The 25,194-nt window shown below is 36.2% G+C and overlaps 4 protein-coding genes across 6 annotated transcripts in view; 2 read left to right on the top strand and 2 right to left on the bottom strand.

Moving 5' to 3' along the window:
- Window positions 1-4,013, bottom strand: part of ankrd13c (ankyrin repeat domain 13C) — a 24,110-nt gene extending 20,097 nt beyond the window's left edge. Inside the window, exons 1-2 of the mRNA XM_084101767.1 lie at window positions 3,548-4,013; window positions 1,550-1,591 (exon numbers count right to left, since the gene is read on the bottom strand). Coding sequence (XP_083957893.1) covers window positions 1,550-1,591; window positions 3,548-3,833 — 328 coding nt within the window. The 5' untranslated portion in view covers window positions 3,834-4,013. The remainder of the gene's footprint in view (window positions 1-1,549; window positions 1,592-3,547) is intronic.
- A 2,437-nt stretch (window positions 4,014-6,450) lies between these two features.
- Window positions 6,451-11,794, top strand: plaat1 (phospholipase A and acyltransferase 1). Of its 2 annotated transcripts, XM_084101784.1 has the most exons (5): window positions 6,451-6,623; window positions 7,065-7,120; window positions 9,112-9,250; window positions 10,215-10,483; window positions 11,462-11,794. In XM_084101784.1, exons 2-5 carry the CDS (start codon window positions 7,088-7,090, stop codon window positions 11,561-11,563), a joined length of 543 nt encoding a protein of 180 aa, XP_083957910.1. In that variant the 5' UTR covers window positions 6,451-6,623; window positions 7,065-7,087; the 3' UTR covers window positions 11,564-11,794. The 2 variants fall into 2 exon arrangements, with proteins under 2 accessions (XP_083957910.1, XP_083957911.1); XM_084101785.1 differs by lacking the exon at window positions 7,065-7,120 and having other exon boundaries at window positions 6,458-6,623.
- A 395-nt stretch (window positions 11,795-12,189) lies between these two features.
- Window positions 12,190-19,937, bottom strand: rfc4 (replication factor C (activator 1) 4). The gene is made up of 10 exons (XM_084101769.1): window positions 19,605-19,937; window positions 19,366-19,444; window positions 17,649-17,728; window positions 17,448-17,567; window positions 17,086-17,229; window positions 16,886-17,006; window positions 14,248-14,373; window positions 14,096-14,176; window positions 13,464-13,577; window positions 12,190-12,407 (listed from the first exon to the last, which is right to left on the bottom strand). The coding sequence occupies exons 1-10, from the start codon at window positions 19,721-19,723 to the stop codon at window positions 12,312-12,314; spliced, it is 1,080 nt and encodes a 359-aa protein (XP_083957895.1). The 5' UTR covers window positions 19,724-19,937; the 3' UTR covers window positions 12,190-12,311.
- Window positions 19,938-22,499: 2,562 nt separating this feature from the next.
- Window positions 22,500-25,194, top strand: part of sos1 (son of sevenless homolog 1) — a 53,632-nt gene continuing 50,937 nt past the window's right edge. Inside the window, exon 1 of one of the 2 annotated variants that reach the window (XM_084101741.1) lies at window positions 22,500-23,170. In XM_084101741.1, the coding sequence (XP_083957867.1) occupies window positions 23,084-23,170 (87 nt within the window). In that variant the 5' untranslated portion in view covers window positions 22,500-23,083. The remainder of the gene's footprint in view (window positions 23,171-25,194) is intronic. The other variant, XM_084101740.1, reaches the window with a different exon arrangement.

A 25,194-nucleotide genomic window follows, 5' to 3' on the forward strand; every position in this document is an offset into this window, starting at 1 on the left:
GTGTTGTTATAGAGTGATGTTCTAAAAACAGCACTGAGATAAAATAAATCAATAAACTGATTTAAATAAATATATATTTTTTTTTTTAAATAAACTAAATTTTATTTAAATAAATAAACAAAAAACATTTGATTAAAAGAAATAAAACATGATTAAAATACAGTAATAAATTGATTCAAATAATACAATTTGATGTAAATATACAAAACTAAATTTGATTAAAATAAAAAGAATTCAAATAAATTAAATCTAAAAGATTCTAAAAGATTGAAATAAAATTGTATTTAAATAAACAAACATTTGATTAAATTTTTTTTTTTTTAATAAATACAATTTGATGTAAATAAATAAGTAAATATACAAAAACATGATTTAAATAAATAAATTTGATTAAAATAAAGTCAAATAAATAAAATCTAAAATATTCTAAAAGATTGAAAACCCCAGAGCCAAATGCATAAATATAATTAAAAAAATATATAATATATATATATATATATAAATTTTTTTGTGTGATAAATGCATAATTATCAATTATCAGTTTTCTTATGTATTTTCATTTGTTTCTGCTAAGGGATTATTTACAGATTTATATTTGATTTTTATAATTATCATCATTATTGCTTTCATTTAAAAACTTGTTGCAAATATTTTGGGTTGTATAATAAGCACTATTGGTTTGAATTAATTAAATATATTATCATAGTTGAAGATGGATGGGCGTGCAACACTACTGTAGTCCAGACACACACACCGCGACTCAGGACGGGTCGAGACACACACACACACACTGTGTCTTATTCTCAGCACACGAGAGAGTGACCCGAACAGAACAAACCCGGCCCGTGTTCAGACTGAACATCTACATCAGCGAGCGTCGCCTTCCTTTACAGTAACACCGGTGAGAATAACCCGCTTGAATTATTAATAAGCTTGTAGTATATTAATGAAATTAGAGTGTACAGTCGTCAACTCAGGGGAGCCGTGCATTAATATTTCACACCGCCTGCGTTCACAAGCTCAGACGAAACACACACACAAAGCATTCTTTAAAAAGAACATCAACTTCATGAAGTCCAGTAAAATACAGACAAATACAGCGGCATATGATGCGTTATGATTCTTAAACCTAATCACAAATAAAAATTCTAGTAGTTAAAAACAACAACAGCAACATCTGGATGCATTTAGTCCTAAATTTGATGTGAAAATGTGTTTAACAATCACAATTAAACTAAATAGTCCTAAAACATGCTTCATTTTCTTTACATAAAAATATACTGATTGTTTCATGTTTTAATGAGAGACACCCACTGAGGCCTGTGTGATTTCATACATTACTTGCGTCATATTTAACATCAAAATACTGCACTGCATGCTGGGAAACACTCAATCAGAGAACGGTTTTTGCATTCGAATGTGCAGGGTTTTTTTATTTGACGAATTATTTGACAGCCGTAATCGGTGTCAGAATGGATGACGAGAAATCGGTATCGGCGGGAAAATTCCTGATTATGAGGATCCCTATCAAACACTGAGCCTTACTCACCTTTATGACCCATCATAACCGCCAGATGAAGAGGAGTGTTTCCTGTAAGACAAGACCAAACTGAGTCATTCAGGCATTCACAGTCAGGACAAGCCCAACAACCAACATACAACCAACAAACAAGCACATCTGTGCTGTTTTATCATCACTGAAATCATTGATCGTTTTTATTTATAGTTTGAAATAGATTTTATAATTATACTTTCATTTTAGTTTAAGTTTTCATAATTTTGTCAAGTGATTAATTTAGTTTTTTAAATGTCTATATAGTTTTTATTAATTTTATTTCAGTTTTAGTTTCACTTATTTTAGTACTTCAAGTTAACGTAATTGAAAATGAGAAATGTTGCCTAGGCAGCTATATTTTAAGTAATTTAACATTTATTTAATGTAAAAAAATTATGGTTCTCGATCACCATGCTTTTGACGTATTATAGTTCTAGATCATCATTATCATTATGGCTATGAATAATAACAGTTCTAGATCATTATGGTTCTGATTTCTTATTGTTCTTGATCACCATGTTTCTGATGCATTATAGCTCTAGATCATCATGATCATTCATTATGGCTATGAATAATAACAGTTTTACATCATTATGATTCTGGATAACTATGATTCTCGATCACCATGTTTTTGAGTCCTGAGGTTCTAGATTAGCAAGATTCTGGATTATTATGATTCTCGATCACCATGTTTTTGAGTCTGAGGTTCTAGATCAGCATGATTCTGGATAACTATGATTCTCGATCACCATGTTTTTGAGTCACCGAGGTTCTAGATCAGCATGATTCTGGATAACTATGATTCTCGATCACCATGTTTTTGAGGCCTGAGGTTCTAGATCAGCATGATTCTGGATTATTATGACTCTCGATCACCATGGTTTCGAGTCCCTGAGGTTCTAGATCAGCATGATTCTGGATTATTATGATTCTCGATCACCATGTTTTTGAGTCCTGAGGTTCTAGATTGGCAAGATTCTGGATTATTATGATTCTCGATCACAGTGTTTTCGAGTCCCTGAGGTTCTAGATCAGCATGATTGTGGATAATTATGATTCTCGATCACCATGTTTTTGAGTCCATGAGGTTCTAGATCAGCATGATTCTGGATTATTATGATTCTCGATCACCGTGTTTTCGAGTCCCTGAGGTTCTAGATCGGCATGATTCTGGATTATTATGATTCTCGATCACCGTGTTTTCGAGTCCCTGAGGTTCTAGATCAGCATGATTCTGGATTATTATGATTCTCGATCACCATGTTTTTGAGTCCCTGAGGTTCTAGACCAGCATGATTCTGGATTATTACGATTCTCGACCACCATGTTTTTGAGTCCCTGAGGTTCTAGACCAGCATGATTCTGGATTATTACGATTCTCGACCACCATGTTTTCGAGTCCCTGAGGTTCTAGATCAGCATGATTCTGGATTATTATGATTCTCGATCACCATGTTTTTGAGTCCCTGAGGTTCTAAATCAGCATGATTCTGGATTATTATGACTCTCGATAACCATGTTTTTGAGTCTCTGAGGTTCTAGATCAGCATGATTCTGGATAACTATGATTCTCGACCACCATGTTTTTGAGTCCTGAGGTTCTAGATCAGCAAGATTCTGGATTATTACGATTCTCGATCAACATGTTTTTCAGTCCCTGAGTTTCTAGATCAGCAAGATTCTGCATTATTGATTCTCGACCACCATGTTTTTGAGTCCCTGAGGTTCTAGATCAGCAAGATTCTGCATTATTATGATTCTCGATCACCATGTTTTTGAGTCCCTGAGGTTCTAGATCAGCATGATTCTGGATTATTATGATTCTCAATCACCATGTTTTTGAGTCCCTGAGGTTCTAGATCAGCATGATTCTGGATTATTATGATTCTCGATCACCATGTTTTTGAGTCCCTGAGGTTCTAGATCAGCATGATTCTGGATAACTATGACCGAATAGTTTGTTTATTATCGTGTCTGTAGGTCACGTCTCACCGTGCACGTCTTTCTGCGCGATGTTCTGAGTTCGGATGAGCGATGACAGCCTCCTCACGTCTCCCCTGAACACACACTCATGCACGGGGTACGCGCTGTCAGTGTCCCCGTGGTTCTGGTTCTGCTGAGAACTGGATCGGGTGATCTTGTGGTTGCTGCCGCTGAAGATCTTGCTGCCTCGGTTGGCTTTTATCGGCCCGGTGGCCGCCGGTTCCTCGTCCGGCTCCAGCAGATCCAAACCCGCCTTGCGCTCTTTGCGCACCGAGCGGATCTTCTCTCCCGTCATATTTACACAGATGAGCGGTGGAAAACAGCAGCCCGCACAACATGAACACTGTCCGGTGACTCAACGGAGACGGACGGGAATGAAACACGCACCGGGGCGACGCATCTAACGGTAAACAAACGACACACACTCACACACCCTACGAGGAAGAGCCATCTGCCATCTTCCGCTCACACTATCGCGAGATTTACAAACGGGGGTATTGAACGCAGGGGAGAGTCTCGCGAGAATGAGGGGACTCACCCTCATGCATCGAAACAATCCTCTACTCTCGCGAGAATGGAATGCAGGTTGACTAGAGACCATAGAGACTGGCTGGTGTTGCGACTCTCGCGAGATTGAATAATTCTGTAAAACACATCTTCATTTGTTAGACATACACAAACTGATTGGGATGTTTGTATATAACAAGCTAAACAGAAGCGAAGATTTTGGTTGTCATTTTACAAATTAAACGTTTAGAGGAGGAGAGCAGACATGCGCAGTGTCGCTGCTGACACCTGCTGGAGAGTGAAGGCACTTCTGGTAAAATCTGACTGATTTAAAGTCCCCATGAAATCAAAATGGAAGTTTTTTGGCTTTTAGTATGAATATATTATTCATACTAAAATATATTTTATATATTTATTTATATATATATATATATATATATATATATATATATATATATATATTTTTTTTTTTATATATATATATATATATATATATATATATATATATATATATATATATATATATATATATATATATATATATATAAAATATATTTTAGTATGAATATAATACTAAATATATATATATATATATATATATATATATATATATATATTATATTTTATATATAGATTTCTATAAATATTTAGTCTCCTATATTTTAAACATATATTTTAAAACTATATGGAGGAGATTAGGAGGAGAAACGGTTAGAGATTAGGAGGAAACTGCAGAGCTGTGATATAAACGAAACGCTATTGGCTGTTTTCAAAAAGGGGAGGAGCTGTTCAATATGTCCCACCCTGTCTTCCTGTTTCAGTGGAAATTCAGTGGGCCTTTAAAAACAAACCCAATTCTTATTAGTTCAGAAATTCACATTAATAATAATAATACATTTTATTTATAACGCACCTTTCTCATGTCCAAAGAGCTACAACACAAAGTAAATAGATTATAAAAATACAAACATGCAAATGGCATAAATACAGTAACACAGCTAACAGGTTTAAATTAGCATGTTTTGCTAGCATGTTTTAACAGGTTGCTAACATGATTTAGCATGTTAGAATGTTTTAGTACGTTGCTAGCATGAAATGTTAGGTTTTAGCACATTGCTAACATGAATTAACATGTTAGAATGTTTAAGCACGTTGTTAGCATGAATTGGCAGGTTTTAACACATTGTAAACATGACTTAACATGTCTTAACACATTGATAGCATGAATCCCCCCCCCCCCCGTAGTCAATAATTTTATCCCTTAAAACTCATCTTTGATCACCAAAATTACATATTTAAAAAAAAAAATTATTGAAAAAAATTTCTTTATGCCTTAAAATATCTTGAATGTAGTAAATCGACACCCATGTCTTATTTAGTATACGCAGTTCTATGAATATGCAAATGAGCCCCGCCTCCACTCACTCACAGCAGCTTGACTTTTTTTCTCTCAATACTAAATTTTTCTTTTGCAATTCTTTATTTTTTTTTTGCAAAACAACTTTTTTTTCTCTCAGTACTTTCTTTTTCTTTTGTAATTCTTTATTTTGCTTTGAAAAACAACTTTTTTTTCTCTCAATACTTTTTTTTCTTTATTTTTCTTTATTTTGGTTTGCAAAACATCTTTTTTTCTCTCAATACTTTATTTTTCTTTTGTAATTATTTTGGTTTGCAAAACAACTTTTTTTCTCTCAATACTTTATTTTTCTTTATTTTGGTTTGCAAAACATCTTTTTTTCTCTCAATACTTTATTTTTCTTTATTTTTCTTTATTTTGGTTTGCAAAACAACTTTTTTTCTCAATACTTTATTTTTCTTTATTTTGGTTTGCAAAACAACTTTTTTTCTCAATACTTTATTTTTCTTTATTTTGGTTTGCAAAACAACTTTTTTCTCTCAATACTTTATTTTTCTTTATTTTGGTTTGCAAAACAACTTTTTTTCTCTCAATACTTTTTTTTTCTTTATTTTTCTTTATTTTGGTTTGCAAAACAACTTTTTTTCTCTCAATACTTTATTTTTCTTTATTTTGGTTTGCAAAACAACTTTTTTTCTCTCAATACTTTATTTTTCTTTATTTTGGTTTGCAAAACAACTTTTTTTCTCTCAATACTTTTTTTTTCTTTATTTTTCTTTATTTTGGTTTGCAAAACAACTTTTTTTCTCTCAATACTTTATTTTTCTTTATTTTGGTTTGCAAAACAACTTTTTTTCTCTCAATACTTTATTTTTCTTTATTTTGGTTTGCAAAACATCTTTTTTTCTCTCAATACTTTCTTTTTCTTTTGCAATTCTTTATTTTGGTTTGCAAAACAACAGTTTTTTGCTTAATGCTTAATTTTTTTGCAAACATCTGTGGCATTATTTTGACTCCACAGGTGCTGCGCCACACAATGCCAGAGTGACCCGTGAGTGACCGCAGCAGAAGCTCAGTGAGTTCAGATCGTTCAGCAGCAGCAGCAGCAGCTCTGGAATCTCCTCTCGTTACACACACACACACTTGTTTCTCTGGGATCACACGGATATATCCGATGGAGTGTTGAAATCATTCTGATCTGATGATGAAATCTGCTAATAAGTAAGTATAACAGCCGGTTCTGACTTTATTAACTCAGTTCTTGAGTAATATGCTGGACAATAAAACTGTTCCTGAGTATATTTGAGATTAAAATGAAATCTATTATATATTCATTAGTTTTAAGAAATAGTCCAATAACATGATTAGGATGCAAATGTTAATTATATTTCTGTCCAGCTGATAAACACTGAAATGTTTCATGCCTCTTTTCCACTTGTTTCTCTATTATTTGCATGCCATTGTGAGTGTTGTAAGAGCTTGTGTTTACGTGTGTTTGTGTAACGGTGACCCTTTTCATTGTCTTGTGTTACTCCAGCATTCTCTGGCTGTTTTCACATCACAGCTCACTTTACACTCTCAGAAACGTTAAACATGTTCAGAAATGTTATGTTAGTATTGATTTCAGTGTTGTCTGATGATCCCTTTTTATTTTTCCCTCAGAAAGTGCAGAATTATGCTTTGGGATGATGGATAATCCACATAGAAGAACTGTTAATGTGAGCAAACAAGGAAAGAAAATTACTAGGAATTTACAGGATTAAAGAGTATTATTTTACAATAAATTACTGTAGTCTGAAATTTACAGTGAAATTAATGAATGCTGGGTCATTGTCTTACAAATTACTGTTAATCAACAGCAAAGTGATGTTGACATCACAGTAATACTCTTGTTGTACTGTGAATTCACATGATAAGAAATGCCATTGTAAGGAATAATCTTGTTTACCACTGTAATTGTTTTGAAGTCGCCGTAATGGTGATCAGTGTTCCAGTTGCTTGGGATCTTGGACCTTGTATATTCATATTCATATTTCTGATCAAGCCAAGTCAAAACAAAATGACAGGCTAGAATGTAAAATAAGCGAATTGGCTGCTTTTTAAGTTAGTCAAACTTTACTATTATTAGTGTTATTTCAGCATTCAGATTTACCAATATCTTATTTCAAATTCATAATTGTTTGTAGATGGATATTTCACAATAGTAAAGCAGCTGCTGAGATTTGTAACACAAGATGTTTTTTCTTCCATCACTTAATGATCCACAGACATCAATACTAGACTTACAAAACACAACAATGGTGACAATCAACAAATTATATTAATAATAAGTATAATAATAAGTATAATGAACATTACAAAATAAATAAACAAACAACACAAACTGCTAAAAGTGAAACAAAAATAAGTTCAGCAGCACAGATTAAACCAACAAGAATCAAGAAACTCAGCATAATCTACTCATGCCACACTGCATGCTGGGTAGTATGAAATTGTAGATTTTGCAGTTAGATACAAGAGAAGTCGTACTGTGGAATTACTGTGAAAGTAATGCAATTATTAACCAGGAATATACTGTAATTTCACACTAAAAATTTTAAAATGTGTTGAACAGCGTTGTGGAAAAATAATGGGCAAGTATATGTTACTATAGCCTACGGGATTTTTTATAAACCAAGTAAGGGTCTAAAATGATGATTCAGGATTCGACAAACAAGCTAAAAATACAACAGAATTATATTATTGATTCTGAAAATATTAGTCAACGTTTGACCTAAATGGATAGGTCTAGTTCACCCAAAAATTAACATACTGTCAGTAATTACTCACCCTCATGTCGTTCCACACCTGCAAGACTTTCGTTCATCTTCAGAACACTAATGAAGATCTTTCTGATGGAATCTGAGAGCTTTCTGTCCCTCCATTGACAGTCTACGCAACTACCACTTTAAAAAAAAGATAGTAAAGACACCATTAAATGGATCCATGGAAAGTAACCCACTCCAGTGGTTTAACCTAAATTTTATGAAGCAACGCTCTTGGCAGAAAACAAACAAACATTATTTACCACATTATTTACAAAATATTAATCTCCAACGCGATTTCGACGCACGCGTGTTGTGTTGACGCGAGAGCGGACGTTGTTACGTTTTCCTACAGACCATTCACACCCATAGTTCACACCAAGGACGATAACGATAGATATATAGTTCTTCTAAAAATCGTTACACATATAAAAGAATAGCAGAGTCCACATCAAGACTATAACGATAACGGCACAGAGAAACAAAATCAATGGAATCACTTTCAGATGTTTTAACAGCTAATTAACGATAAAAACACTGGCAGCCAATCAGAATCCATCCTGCTTTAACGCGCTCGAGCATTTAAAGCGACAGACGACAAAACTGCAGCGATTATAATAAACAGAACGATTGTGCGCTGATGTGGATGATAATAAATTTATATATCATGGTGAAAGATCACAATTATCTGGGTTTTTCTTTTAATCAGCGGATTAAAGATGCTTCTTGGAAAAAAATTAAAGCCAACAATCTACTAAATGGAAAACATTAATAATCAAAATGTAGGTCTGTTATTGTTAAAGAAACAGCACGCATAAAATACAAACGTCTGAAAGTAAACTCCTATGTCATTTTTATACTATCTTCTGACTGTGAGTTTTCTAATATTTCTCTATTTGCTTCAGATGGCCTCCAGTGAACCTGATAATTATCAGTCTAACGAGGAACCCCAGCCTGGTGACCTCATCGAGATCTTCAGACCAGCCTATCAGCACTGGGCTCTTTACCTGGGAGACGGTTACATCATCAACCTCACTCCTGTCGGTCAGTGGCGTCATCATGGCTCAAAGATGACCTCAAAATAATATTTAGGCCTGAATTTAAGATTTATGTATCTGAATGGCTTTTCAAATCTCCATTAATTTGGATTAAACAGATTTAGTAACACTTTACAGCAAGGTTACATTAGTTAACTTCATTACTTAACATGAATATTTACTAATACATAAAGTTGTATCAGTATCTATTATTTAATAACCATGAACTAACAATGAACAGTCATCATTTTTTAATGAACTATCATTAACACAGATTAATAAATACTGTAACTAACATATTGTTTGTTGTTAGTTAATAATGCATTAGCCAATGTTAACTAATGAGACCTTATTGTAAAGTGTTACCATCAGTTTTAAAATAAATTAACTCATAAACTTAATATGATGCATATCTGTCAGTCGTATACATGAATGAAATGGGTCATTATAATGGCATAGTTTATTATTAACTATTTGCATCTATATGATTTTTTCCAAGTCCCCCTGTAGTCAATAATTGTATCCTTTAAAACTTATCTTTGATCACCAAAATTACATATTTAAAGTTTTTTCCTTGAAAAAATATTATTCATGCCTTAAAATATGTAATGTAACTTGACACCCTTGCCTCATTTAGTATGCGCGGTTCTATGAATACGCAAATGAGCCCCGCCTCCACTCACTCACTCAGCTCAGAGATCCACTGGTTGACGATCACACGTTGATCTGATTGGTTACAAGGTAGTTTGTGACATCAGAAACACCAGCGATTTCAAAGCGTGTTTTTGAGACAAATTGGATTTATTGATCATAAATAAATAAACCTTAACACAGTTTATTAGTACTATTACAAAAACGGTTTCATTTATGTATGACTGACAAATTTGCATCACGTTAAGTTTATTCCTTTATGTTAAAACTGTGTCCAAATGCATGAATTTTTGTCTTTAACCGTGTGTTCCTCCCGTCAGATGAGGGTCAAGCCGCTGCCATGTCGAGTGTGAAGTCAGTGTTCAGTCGTAAGGCCGTGGTCCGCATGCAGCTCTTAAAGGAGGTTGTGGGAGCAGATTCATACAGGATCAACAACAAATATGATGACAATCACACGCCGCTGCCCGTCTCTGAGATCATCCAGCGAGCTCAGCTCCTCATTGGCCAGGAGGTGTCATATGACCTGTTGGGCAGCAACTGTGAACACTTCGTCACTCTTCTTCGCTACGGCGAGGGCGTGTCTGAACAGGTCAGACTAACCACAAATACCACATTATTACCATGTTCCAGGAATTGGTATTTATGGAAGCTTGTTTCCGCCACAAAATTAAATATTTTGAAAGATAATTGTGACTTTTTATCTCACAATTGTGTGTTATAAAGTCAGAATTGCGTGATATAAACATGCAATTCTGAGAAAAAAAAGTCAGAATTTCGAGTTTATTTCTCGCAATTGCGAATTTATATTTCACAATTCTGACTTTACACAATTGGGACTTTATATCAGGCAATTCTGACTTCATAACTCGCAATTGCGACTTTATATCATGCAATTCTGACTTCATAACTCGCAATTGCGACTTTATATCATGCAATTCTGACTTCATAACCGCAATTGCGACTTTATATCTCGGAATTCTGACTTCATAACTCGCAATTGTGACTTTATATCTCGCAATTCTGACTTTATAACACAATTGCGACTTTATATCTCGCAATTCTTACCTTAAAACTCGCAATTGCGACTTTATATCACGCAATTCTGACTTTATAACTCGCAATTGCGACTTTATATCACACAATTCTGACTTTATAACCGCAATTGCGACTTTATATCTCGCAATTCTGACTTTATAACCGCAATTGTGAGAAAAAAAGTCCGAATGGTGAGATAAAAAGTCGCAATTACCTTTCTTTATTTTTCATTGTGTGGCGGAAACAAGCTTCCATAGGTATTCAATCAGCATCATGCAAAAATTTGCACTTTGATATGGCATTTTGGCACATTTTCCCTACCTAGGATGCATTTTGAAGCATCATGGGTGCTCCAACCAAAAATGCTGCTGATTCGGGAAATGCCTGATGCCAAAAATGCTGTCAAGTACCATGTAAATACATGATAGATGAATATGGTAATTAGTCAGACGCACATCACTGTATTAATAAAACAATAATTTGTTGTTCTGATTGGGAACGAGGCTGTTTATGTGATTTTCTATGTTGACAGGCATCACGGGCGATCGGCGCCATCAGTTTGGTGACGGCAGCGGCCAGTGCTTTCTCGGTGCTGGGAATCATCAACACACGCTCCAGAAACAGACCGTTCTAGATCTGATGAAGCCCAGACCACAGAAGACGTTATAAAGAGTGATCTGAATTATGATTGAAAGGCATCTGACAAAAGCTAAATGTCCTTGAGTAGATATATTCAAGTTTTTTAGGTTGAAAACAAGATGTGGTTGAAAATAGGTTGTGTGTGACAATGAACTTTTGATGTGAAAGTATTAAAAACTGCTTTATTTCATGCTTGAATGTTCAAAAATACATTATTTTCCTCATATTCTCCATTGTTGCGGCTCCTCTCTTCCCAGTCTGTCAGTAACGCTCTGTTTAATTCCTGTCTCTATGAAGCCCCTCCTTCTGAAAAGCACACTATTCTCTGATTGGTCGGCTGGAGCAGTGTGTTGTGATTGGTCGAGCGCTTCGAGTGTGTTTGGGAAATGTCCCGCTTCTTTCCATAACCGCCAGTTAAACACACTACTAACTAACTCAACCAGGCCCCGCCCCTTTATTCTGCGTATTAATTATTATAATGAGGAATACTGTGACGTGTTCGTTCCCGGGAGAAACTCAAGACTACAGTGGAGGCGTTTCAGGGAGTTGATAACTATGGCAGCACATCCTAAATATTTGAATAAAAATATAAAATGTTTAAATAACACCCCACAACATATATAGGAAAGAAATGTTTTAATTACATATTTCAAATGTACAAAAAGATGAAAGCAGCAATCTAGGCAGCCATGTGTGAAGCTGATTGGTCAGCTGAAGTGTAACGGTGCTGCTGATTGGTCGGCTCAGGTGTTCTGTGCCGCCTGTTGCATGATGACCGAGCCGAGACTCAATAACTGCAGATACTCGTCGGCGCCGTCGGCCAGACACTTATCCACCTCCTGAAAACACAGATCAGAACATTTGATTTCAACAAAACAAACATTTCAATGGAAGCTTGTTTCCACCACAGAATCAAAAATAAAAAAGGTAATCGAGATAAAAAAGGTTTCTCTCACAATTCTGACTTTTTACATGCGTGATACAAAGTCCCAATTGCGAGTAATAAAGTCAGAATTGCGTCTTTAGATTTAAGTCAGTCTTTTTTCCTTAGAATTTGACTTTTTAATCTCGCAATTCTGACTTTATATCTCGCAATTCCGACTTTATATCTCGCAAGTCCGACTTTATACCTCGCAAGTCCGACTTTATACCTCGCAAGTCCGACTTTATATCTCGCAAGTCCGACTTTATACCTCGACTTTATATCTCGCAAGTCCGACTTTATACCTCGCAAGTCCGACTTTATACCTCGCAATTCCGACTTTATACCTCGCAAGTCCGACTTTATACCTCGCAAGTCCGACTTTATACCTCGCAAGTCCGACTTTATCTCTCGCAAGTCCGACTTTATCTCTCGCAAGTCCGACTTTATCTCTCGCAAGTCCGACTTTCTCTCGCAAGTCCGACTTTATACCTCGCAAGTCCGACTTTATCTCTCGCAAGTCCGACTTTATATCTCGCAAGTCCGACTTTATATCTCGCAAGTCCGACTTTATATCTCGCAAGTCCGACTTTATACCTCGCAAGTCCGACTTTATATCTCGCAAGTCCGACTTTATACCTCGACTTTATATCTCGCAAGTCCGACTTTATACCTCGCAAGTCCGACTTTATACCTCGCAAGTCCGACTTTATACCTCGCAAGTCCGACTTTATACCTCGCAAGTCCGACTTTATACCTCGACTTTATATCTCGCAATTCCGACTTTATATCTCGCAATTCTGACTTTATACCTCACAATTCTGACTATTTCTCAAAATTGTGAGATATAAAGTCGCAATTATCTTTTAAAATGTTTTATTCTGTGGCGGAAACAAGCTTCCATACATTTCCACTGAACAGAACAAGAAAACTTTCAACTCTCTTATTTAGTGTGGAGTCTCTGTTCACTTACGGCCATCTTCTCTGCAATGACAGATTTCTGTTTGTCGTTCAGCTTCTCTTCGATGATGACGTCATGTAACTGGTTGAGAACGTTGGTTGCAGCGAATCCCTGATCGATCAGATCCTGCACAGATCAAGACTTTATGAGCTTTATGGTTTAGAGACGCAGAAAACCAATGCTGAAAACATTCACACACGGAAAAACATGATGTTCTTCCTCATAAAGATATAAACATCCTTAAATCATTTACATTTACTGGAGAAGCAAAATGATTGAAGATATCAAGTCGGTTATTGTAAAATTGATTAAAAATTAACAAATTAGCAAAAAACAAACTTTGCATTAAGTTTATTTTTCTGACTTAAACGTATCTTGATTTAAGGATTTTTATGTATTTTTTTTTAGTAGAAAACAAGACAGGAATGCTAAGCAAGAAGAATATTTTGTAACATAATAAATCTGAGTTGAGAGTTTGATGAGCACAATAATGAGCTCTCAAACACAGGGTTCATACAGACGCTGTAAAATGATATATTGTTTAAGGGTTTTCCAGAACTTCAATTTCAAAGTCAAATTCAAGAACTTCCCGCATTTTAAGCACTTGCACGAACCCTGTAAACAGTGTGTGTTTTCAGTCTCACCTTCACAGCGAGCTCCATCTTCTCAAAAGCGCCCTTGTAACAGATCTGGAGGAGCGTTTCAATCACTTTGGGTGGAACCACCTTGAAAAGAAAGTACAGTTTAAAGAGACGGTTTATAAAAGTCTCGGTCTCCGTCCGGCACGTTCACTCACCCCGGCGATCTCGACGATGATTTGTTCAGTGATTTCCCGCTCAGCGTTGAGTCTCGCGGCGCTCTGGAGAAACGTGATGGCTTTCCTGAGATCTCCATCTGACACCTTCACCAGAGCATCAATTCCCTTTGACACACACACATTCAAATATTTACTCCATAAAAGAGAGCTTGTGCTTTAAAGGGTTAATTCACCCAAAAATGAAAATTATCCCATGATTTACTCGTCCTCAAGCCATCCTAGTTGTACACGACTTTCTTCTCTCAGCCAAACACAATCAGAGTTCTATTAGATAATATCCTGGCTCTTCCCAGCTTTATATGGGAGTGAATGGAGCCTGAGATTTTGAAGCCCAAAAAAAGCACATCCATCCATCATCATAACAGTAATCCTTACGACTCCAGGGGTTAATAAAGGCCTTCTGAAGACAAGGAAAATATCCATATTTATAACTATCAACTATAATCACCGGCTTCCGGTAACAAAGAGTCTAGTTCCGGCGGAAGAGTGACGCATGACCTCTGACCCGACGCATGACGTAGGAGTAGTGTTAGCTTAACTGAGAGACGCCTCTCGCGGTTTAAACAACAAACTCAAGCTCCTCCCACATTTCTCTTTAAAAATTCTCCTTTACGGCCATATTTGCACCTGGTATTAAGATGCGCTTTGGTCGACAGGATCACAAGTGAATGACACCAAATAGTGAAAGTTTGTCCACTTTCAACCACTTCCAGAGGAAGTCAAAAATGCTTTCGACCGGATTGCTTTCATGTAATCGCTCATGTGGTCGAAAGCGTTCGAAAAGCCAGAAAAGTCGCTAACTGAGCTAGACATTACGGAAGTGTGCTAGCCAGACGGGGTTTAAACTCTGTCGGCTGAAGACCCAAGTCTGGTTTGAAGATGAAAAATGTACCAAGCACAATGTTCTCTCACTATGCCTGATTTCTAACACACACTCACTGCGTTCGGCTGGTCTTGCGGCTGTGCTCTACATATGTTTTTCTGTCATCTCCCGTAGCGTTCATATGTAAAAACCCCATATGTTCCCCCAAATAGACTCTCCCCTCGAAGAAATCAGGACAGAAGTGTTTGAAAGTGGACAAAAGAGACGGATTGAAACACCAGGTGTAAACGGGAATGTATACTTTGGATTAGGGCTGCACGATATTGGGAAAAAAATAACATTGCGATATTTTATTTTTCTGCGATATACATTGCGATATGAAATCTAATCTAATTTTTTCTTACAAACAAAAATGGGGTGAGCACACTTACATTCTCATTTTAAATGATTTAAACATCAGAGTATTATTTAAATTAGAGAAAATTATTTGTTTGTAACTTTAGGATATGGTTTGAATTGTTAACATATTAACTAACATGAACTTACCATGAGCAATACTTTTGTTACTATATTTATTAATCTTTGTTTATCTTAGTTTGTAAAGACACAGCTGTTCATTGTTTGGTAATGTTACTTCACAGTGCATTAACTATTAACAAATACTGTACAACTTTTGATTTCAACAATGATGGCTATAGCCCAAATGTTGAAATTAACAATGTTGTAGAAGTGCAGTTTAGTAATAGTAAATGTTACCTAATGTAGTTAAATAGTTTAATAAATAGAACATTATTGTATTTTTTTTTTTATTTTGATTATTATTTGATTTTTTTATACACCAATTCAGACGTCTCGTGAGTTCAGTGTTGGACAGGTCAGTTGTTTAAACCATTCATTAAATTGAATCGGTTCAAAGGAATCATTAGATCGCGAATCGGACGTGTACGGCACGCGTTGTGTAATTATCTCGGCAGTTTAGGATATCGCACAAGATTTGACAACACAGAAAACATTTTATCACTGGATAGTTTTTTTGTTCGACACCATCGTGATATGCGCGAGGGAGAGAGAGGAAGACAGCGCTCGTGTTGGTTGAAGACGGTGAAGGTGAGCGCGCGCGCGGCCGGAGCTCTCTCTCTCTCTCCCTCTTTCTTCTCATTCTTATATGCGCCCTGTTAAACTGACAGGACTTAAAAACACATGCAAATGATAAACTTTCACTCTATGATGGTTAAGCTGTGCAATTAATCCGCGAATCAATCACATTCGGGGCCGGGGAGCAGCTGGCCCGTACGGTTAATGAATAACGGATCAACTACGACAGCTTACATCGCACATCCTGCGATGTGACTATCGTGGATTCGTACATCGCGATACCGATGCTTAAACGACACATCGTGCAGCCCTACTTTGGATTTCTAGCAAAATAAAGCAAAAACATTAAAGTTCTAACATTAAAGTCCCCCGTAGTCAATAATTGCATCCCTTAAACTCATCTTTGATCACCAAAATGACATTTAAATGTTTTAATGTCTTAAAATATCTTGAATGTAACTTGACACCCTTGCCTCATTTAGTATACGCGGTTCTATGAATATGCAAATGAGCCCCGCCTCCACTCACTCACTCAGCTCAGAGATCCACTGGTTGACGATCACACGTTGAGTGTGTGAACGCAATGGCCAATCAGATGTGCTAGTCAGTCAGACGCAACATTTTACTGGTATTAGCACTAGCAGCGACTACAGACAACTCTATTTCATGGGTAATAATTAACGAGACTGCTTGATTTACATCTTTGCTGTACTTGAGGTTCTCCTTCCCGCAGATCTCCAGCAGTCGCTCCTGCTGAATGTCATTGGCCAGCGGTTTGAAGCGGAACTTGGAGCATCTGGAGGTCAACGGCTCGATGATCCTGCAGACACAAGCGAGAGTTAGCGAGTTAGCAGAAGAAGCTCGCGGCGGGTTTGAGTGTTCGCGTCGTTCACACTGACCGGCTGACGTAGTTGCAGATGAGACAGAACCGCGTGGTTCGAGACTCCTTCTCCATCGTGCGTCTGAGCGCCGCCTGAGCCGCGCTGGTCATGGAATCCGCCTCGTCCAGGATTATGATCTTGAACGGCGGACAAGGTTTCCCGCTGGGATTCAGAGGAAAAGCTTGCGTTCAGAAACACTCGATCGGCGGTAGGGTTGCGTATCGTTTGAATTCTATTTCGATTCTGCTTATCGATTCCTTATCGATTTGTCATATTGAAACGCTCACAAAGAAATCGATAAGAGGAATCGAAATTAATTTTATCTGATCCCCAACCCTAATCGGTGGGAAATCGTTGCGTTTATTCAGGGCGTAACTCACTCGGTTCGCGAACCGGCCACCGCCAGCTGGGCGAAGTTCTTCACTTTCTCGCGCACCACCTGAATCCCTCGTTCGTCAGACGCGTTGAGCTCCAGCACTCTCTGTCGGTACAGCTCCGGCCTAAAGCACAACGCGAGGATATTAGCACGCGCGTCTGAATCTCAATACGCATCAGCATCGTCATTCTGCAGCAGATCTTACCCATAAAGCTCTCTGGCCGCCGCGAGGATGGTGGACGTCTTTCCTGTTCCAGGCGGCCCATAGAACAGCAGGTTGGGCAGCTGTGAGGACAGAGCACATCATCATCACGCCATTACAGTATTCATTCAGATTTCTATTTTGTTGCTTTTTAATTTAATTTCTTTGTTTTTATAAAGTTTTATTTCAGTTTTAGTAATTTTGTCATTTGTTAGCTTTCCTGGAGCTCAAACGGTAGAGCGTTGGCGCTTGCAACGCCAAGGTCATGGGTTCGTTTCCCAGGGAAAGTAAGAACTGATAATGTATACGTGTACCTTGAAATGCAATTTGAAGTACTTCTAAATAAAAATTGGAAATGTTCCCTTGGCAACAAAACACGCCAAATCATGCTAACAACATGGTAGCAACATGCCAATTCATGCTAGCCAGGTAGTAAATTACACTAACATGCCCGCAACATGTTAAATCATAGTAGCAACACACCAAATCATGTTAGCAACATCTTAATTCGTGCTAGCAACATACCAATTCATGTTAGCACTGTGTTAAATGCTAACATGTTAAAACATGCTATCAACACGCTAACACAGTGTTAAATTATGTTAGCAATGTGTTACAAAATGCCAGAAACATGCCAACAACATACTAAATCATGGTAGCAGCAACATACCGATTCATACTAACAATGTGTTAAACCATGCTAACAACATTCTAAAACATGCTAGCAACGTGTTAAACATGCTAGGAACATGTTAAATCTTGATAACGTTAAAACATTCATTTATGGTAACATGTCAAATCATGCTAACAACATATTAAAACATGCTAACAAAATGTTAAAACATGTTAGCTCTATGATAAATTATGTTAAAAACATGCTAGCAACATGCTAACAGCATGCTAAAACACGTTAATGTGTTAAATCATGCTAATCAAGCTACCATTGTTTTAATGCTAACAACATGTTAAACCATGCCAGCAACGTGTCAAACCACACTAGCAAGTTATTTCAAACTTCGTCAAGACAACATCAAAGTTTATTCACAAACTTCACTCATCTAGTTTTAATTAATGTATTTTTTTCATATATACATTTAGTTTACGGTAATAACACTGGAACAGAGAGAGTGGAATTTTACTTTTTGGGATCAAATTATTGACTCAGTTTGAAACTTTCCCGACCACAATAAATGGCATGACACGTGATCAGTAATTTCATCACAACTGTTCTTCGTGAGTTGTAGGGATGGGCGTATCGATATATCGATACTGACGTAGAGTATCTAAAGTATCGATACTCAAATAAAAATACCGATTCTAATGTTTATCATTCAATTATGCCTGTAATATTTTGTAGATTTCTATGGTTTCCACTACAAGTAAACTTTTTAACCACGCGTAATCAAAAAAACAAAAATCGAATAAGTTCCAATTAAGGCGTATTGAATGTTAAAATGCCTTTCAAATATAAATGTTAAGTGGGTATCATTACCCATTGTACTCTTAGTAATTCAATAATTAAAAAAAAAAGTCATTTTAAAGTTCAGTTTAGAGGTATCGTATTGGCGATACTGACATTGAAAGTATCGGTATCGTATCCAAAAAAAGAAAAAAAAAGAAAAAAGTGGTATCGCCCATCCCTAGTGAGTTGTGATGATTCGCTATATAATGCTACATAAAATAAAATTGACATGTGACATTGATGCTTCGCCTCACGCACATCAGCGCCCTCTAGAGATTTCTTCAGTACTGCAACCACCTCCTCCTGAAAGGCCACTTCATCCACACACTTCGGTCTGCTAAAGAGATCAAAAACATGAACAGGTGAAATCTGAGGTCAACTATGAACACATGCATGATTCAGTTTCATTTTTTAACGTTTGTTGATATGATATATCAATAACTCTCAGTCAGATCACATGAATACTGAGCGTTTATGCAGATATGATGAAGTCTCACTATTTCTCCACCCAGGGAAGTGCTCTCTGCTTCTTCTCTCCACCTGATGAAGATGAAGATGAGGAAGGTTTCTGAGCTTTAAGACTCTGTGAGGAAGGTCCTTTCAAAAACGCCTGCATATCTCCACCTATAAACAGCACAGCAGAACACACGCGCTCCACTACAGGAGGATAGACGCTCTCACTACAGCTGACACGACCGATGGAAGAGAATAAGCAGAATAAATCTCTTTATGGTCGAATAAATGTGAATGAAACGCTTCGGGAGTTTGTTGACACTCCGCGAACCGTCAGATTCCCGCCAGACGCGCACTGACGTCACTGGCACGCGCCGCAGCTACTCATCGTCACGTGATCACATTCACGCTTAAGTTTTTTTTTATTTTTATTTTTAAAATATTAATATCGTTAGTAATATTGCCACACAGCCAAGAATATGTATTTCAAATAACTCAATGGTTTCTCAAGAAAGACGTCACAGGTGGTAAACATAATCATTATTGTGGATAAATACCAGAGATGGGACCAAGTCACACATGTGCAAGTCTCAAGTAAGTCTCAAGTCTTAACCTTCAAGTCTCAAGTAAGTCCCAAGTATTTTTTTCTTGGGCAAGTCAAGTCAAGTCAAGTCACAGGCTATGTCAAGTCAAGTCAAGTCAAGTCCTGTAGTAGGTCAAGTCAAGTCCAAGTCAAGTCACCTTATTATTGTAATTTTACTTGCAGAATCTGATCTAAATAAAGTGAAAAGACCAGATATAAGTAACTGTCAATAAATTACAACAATTTGGATTTGCATTGTAAATACTCATGTTCAGTAAAATACACCATGGAATCAAACAAAATCGTAACTTCATAAAATTATTTATTTTTCACTTCTGCCAACAGTGTTTAAAATGTATCGAAGTTTAATGTTGTATGTAAACTGTGTTTACAATAAGTGTATTGTGATTGTCAAAACATTTTAGTAACTAAACTGAATTGTATTCGGTTTAGTGACAACATGTTACAATGTTTACATAGTACAATTTCTGGTAAGCTATGCTTTTTTATTATTTAAATTCAATTCAATTATTGTGATCTGATTTAATATTGACTCATTTGGATAAATATTAGGTAGGCTACACAAGATAGCCATTCATTTTTCTCAAGAAAAAAAAAACAACTCACCTAATGCTGTAAACATACAGAGAGATATATAATGCGTTTTTTTATTATAATAACAACAACTTTATTTAATGATATATGTAAAAATATAATAAATATGTAATAGTACACTTATTTAGAAAAATACTTTTTTTTCTAGCCAACTAACGTGCTATAGCCATATTATGGTCATCAAATGGCTTTCCTGGGGTAAATGTTATGTGACATAATTGTTCTCCAGCTGTTTTATTGACCCATTTGTTTGATTGATTGGTCGATATTATGTATGAGGAATATACATTTCGGTAAGTTGTAGGCCTACTGTATCTTTCAACATTGTTCATTCGTGTTTATTTCTAGAGATGATCGGTTCACCTGCCGCTAGGGATCTGTCGCGTCACATTTACAAGCGCCAAAACGGTATTTATTGTTTGAATTTCGTAATAAAAGTGACAGAATCTGAGAGCTGAGATTTTTTTATATCATATGTAACCTGCTCTTGCGTCGCGATTTTTCTGTGCGTGAGAAAATGAATGTGTGGCGACGTGAGAGCATGTGAAAAGTGTCGCGTGTGTCTCACGGTGAATGCGTGAGTTGGCAGCTCTGTCTGGCTATCCGCGATGTTAATGTTGCATGTCTTGCAAAGCGCTGTTCATCTTTTGCCATCTTGTGAATAATTCTTGAAGCCGAAAGCGATGACCCTCGGAGTCAGTACCCCTCCGGCTGACATGTTGACGTGATATCTGATCTAAGTGGGCGTGGTGTGCAAGGTACGAGAGGGCGCGCGCGACTGATGATGGTGTCGTGATCCAGTCATGACAACGCTATTCTCAGCCTGCGCTCCAGCTGGGTAATCAACTTTATTTTTTAAAATAATTTATATATTTTATATTCAAACTGAAAACATGATGTGATTAACACTCAAGTCATTCAAGTCATCGTGTCTCAAGTCAAGTCAAGTCCCGAGTCTTTAACTTCCAAGTCCGAGTCAAGTCTCAAGTATTTTATTTTTTGTCAAGTCAAGTCACAAGTCATAAAAATAGCGACTCGAGTCGACTCGAGTCCAAGTCACCAAGTCACAAGTCCCCATGTCTGATAAATACCAAGTAAACCCTCATTAATTTGTTTTAAAAAATTACGTACATCATACATAAAATAAAATAAAAACATGAAAAAAGCCAGAGATTAAACTAATTTAGTAATCGAAGCCACTATTGTTTTCGAAAACAAAATCAAGCATATATCCAAAACAATTGTAATTTCTAAAAAAATCGTAGAGCTGTAAAACTGTGAGCACGCACTTTTAGTTTTGTAATGTATATATTTTTTAATTGTATTATACGTTCTATATTTGAAAAATTGTCACATTTATTGTGCTACTCCTATGTTGTATTTTCCTGGTGACGGAGTGATCTGCGTCTCTGTGCTCTGTTAGTTTTGTCTGCGGCCGCCGTGCGTCATCGCGTCATCGCACTCTAAAAAAAAAAACAGAGATAAAGCACATTTAGTAACTAATAATCAGTATTTTTGAAAAACAAAATCAAGCTGTATATCCAAACAATTACTATTTCTCAAAATTTTAGAAACTTTTTGTTTTTTAATATATATTTAATATTATATATTATTATACTTGTTCAATTTGATATATCCTTATTATGTATTATTTAATACTTATTATGTTTTGCTTTCCGGGTGACGGGAGTGTTCTGCGATCTGCGTCCCAGCGCTCTGTTAGTTTCGTCTGCGTCGCCGTGCGTCATTGCGTCATCACACGCTCAGTGTTTTTGCTTCGTCTCTTTCAAACCGCGGAGAGAATCTTTCTTTTCTACCTTCAGTTTTTCCTCTCGGTTTGGACTTTTGCGCTTCGTCGGATGCTCGTGTGTTTGTCGCGGCGCGTGTGGAGCGACTGACGCGAAACGCGCCGAGAGCAGAGAGTTTTTGGAGGCGTTTTATTGCGCATGTTCATGAACCGCCCGAATGAACGCGGATCAATAAAACACTGAGATCTGATCAAAACACGCGCATTAGCATCAAAAACAGCGAGTGTCCCGAAAACAGATGCGCTCTGTGATTGGAGTCACTGATCAGACTGATCGATACCTCATCAATATCTGATCGATAACAGAGGAGCCCTGAGGAGATGCGCGCGCACTGATACACACATCTGATCGGTATCTGATCGATAACACATGCCTGACGGACTGTCTGGAGGATGAAATGGTCACATTAAGCAGGTGTGCTCTTCCTCCTCCTCCTCCTCCTCCTCTGGCTGGATGCTTTGAGCCGGTGTGTGAGATCAGGTGGATGTGACACACACACACACACACACACACAGTCATGCAGGCTGCGCCCTTCCAGTATGATTTCTACAGTGAGGAGAACGCGCCCAAATGGAGAGGACTGTTGGTGCCGTCACTCAACAAGGTGAGACAGCTGTCAGTCACACTTCACACATGACCGATGCTCTTATCCAAAGGGACTTGCGTTGCAATAAAGATCTACATTGTATCAGATCACGTGTTCCTGGGAGTCGAACCCATGACCTTGTCGTTGCCAGTGCTTTGATCTTTACTGTTTGAGTTTATCATCGGCCGATACTGATAACACACTCTTATCTGAGTGCCGATATAATGCGTGGAAGACACATAAGAGATGAACATGCTTCGGTAAATCTTTATTATGACTGACAACTTCGATATTATGACATACTATGTCATATTTATAAGATGAAACATCAATATTATGACCTAAAGATTCGAAATACATATAATATGTGATTATGATGTGATAGTCAAAATTATGACATGAGTCATATTTGAACGATGAAACGTCAATATTATGACCTAAAGAGTTGAAATAATGTCATATAAAGACATGATTATGATGTGATGGTCAAAATTATGACGTACTATGTCATATTTATAAGATAAAACATTAAAGTTATGAAGTAAAGAGTCAAAATAATGACATAAAAAGACATGATTATGATGTGATAGTCAAAATTATGACATTATGTCATATTTAAAAGATGAAACATCAATATTATGACCTAAAGAGTTGAAATAATGTCATATAAAGACATGATTATGATGTGATGGTCAAAATTATGACGTACTATGTCATATTTATAAGATAAAACATTAAAATTATGACGTAAAGAGTCAAAATAATGACATAAAAAGACATGATTATGATGTGATAGTCAAAATTATGACATATTAAGTCAGATTTAAAAGATGAAACGGCAATATTATAACCTAAAGAGTTGAAATTATTACATATAAAGACATGATTATGATGTGATGGTCAAAATTATGACGTACTAAGATAAAACATTAAAGTTATGAAGTAAAGAGTCAAAATAATGACATAAAAAGACATGATTATGATGTGATGGTCAAAATTATGACGTACTATGTCATATTTATAAGATAAAACATTAAAATTATGACGTAAAGAGTCAAAATAATGACATAAAAAGACATGATTATGATGTGATAGTCAAAATTATGACATATATTAAGTCAGATTTAAAAGATGAAACATCAATATTATGCCCTAAAGAGTCGAAATACATATAAAGACGTGATTATGATGTGAGTCAAAATTATGACATAAGTCATATTTGAAAGATGAAACGTCAATATCATGACCTAAAGAGTAGCAATAATCACACAAAAAGACATGATTATGATGCGATGGTCAAAATTATGACGTACTATGTCATATTTGAAAGATGAAATGTCAATGTTGTGACCTAAAGAGAAATAATGACATATAAAAGACATGATTATGATGCAATTAGTCAAAATTATTACATAGTTAGTCATATTTACAAGATGAAACGTCAATATTATGACCTAAAGAGTCTAAATAATGACATAAGAACATGATTATGATATGATAGACAAAATTATGACATACCGGTATATTAAGTCAGATTTAAAAGATGAAACGGCAATATTATAACCTAAAGAGTTGAAATTATTACATATAAAGACATGATTATGATGTGATGGTCAAAATTATGACGTACTAAGATAAAACATTAAAGTTATGAAGTAAAGAGTCAAAATAATGACATAAAAAGACATGATTATGATGTGATAGTCAAAATTATGACATTGTCATATTTAAAAGATGAAACATCAATATTATGCCCTAAAGAGTCGAAATACATATAAAGACGTGATTATGATGTGAGTCAAAATTATGACATGAGTCATATTTGAAAGATGAAACGTCAATATCATGACCTAAAGAGTAGCAATAATCACACAAAAAGACATGATTATGATGCGATGGTCAAAATTATGACGTACTATGTCATATTTGAAAGATGAAATGTCAATGTTGTGACCTAAAGAGAAATAATGACATATAAAAGACATGATTATGATGCAATTAGTCAAAATTATTACATAGTTAGTCATATTTACAAGATGAAA

Source organism: Abramis brama (genome assembly GCF_963993115.1).
Source record: "Abramis brama genome assembly, chromosome: 23".
Lineage (NCBI taxonomy): Eukaryota > Metazoa > Chordata > Actinopteri > Cypriniformes > Leuciscidae > Abramis > Abramis brama.

Excerpts from the sequence above, each read along its gene's own strand:
- plaat1 (XM_084101784.1), top strand. The coding sequence starts at position 7,088 with ATGATGGATAATCCACATAGAAGAACTGTTAAT. Across the intron at positions 7,121-9,111 it reads CACATAGAAGAACTGTTAAT|ATGGCCTCCAGTGAACCTGA; the intron begins GTGAGCAAACAA and ends TATTTGCTTCAG. Across the intron at positions 10,484-11,461 it reads GCGAGGGCGTGTCTGAACAG|GCATCACGGGCGATCGGCGC; the intron begins GTCAGACTAACC and ends CTATGTTGACAG.
- rfc4 (XM_084101769.1), bottom strand. The coding sequence starts at position 19,723 with ATGCAGGCGTTTTTGAAAGGACCTTCCTCACAGAGTCTTAAAGCTCAG. Across the intron at positions 17,230-17,447 it reads GTGGCCGGTTCGCGAACCGA|CGGGAAACCTTGTCCGCCGT; the intron begins GTGAGTTACGCC and ends TCTGAATCCCAG. Across the intron at positions 13,578-14,095 it reads AGATGGAGCTCGCTGTGAAG|GATCTGATCGATCAGGGATT; the intron begins GTGAGACTGAAA and ends TGATCTGTGCAG.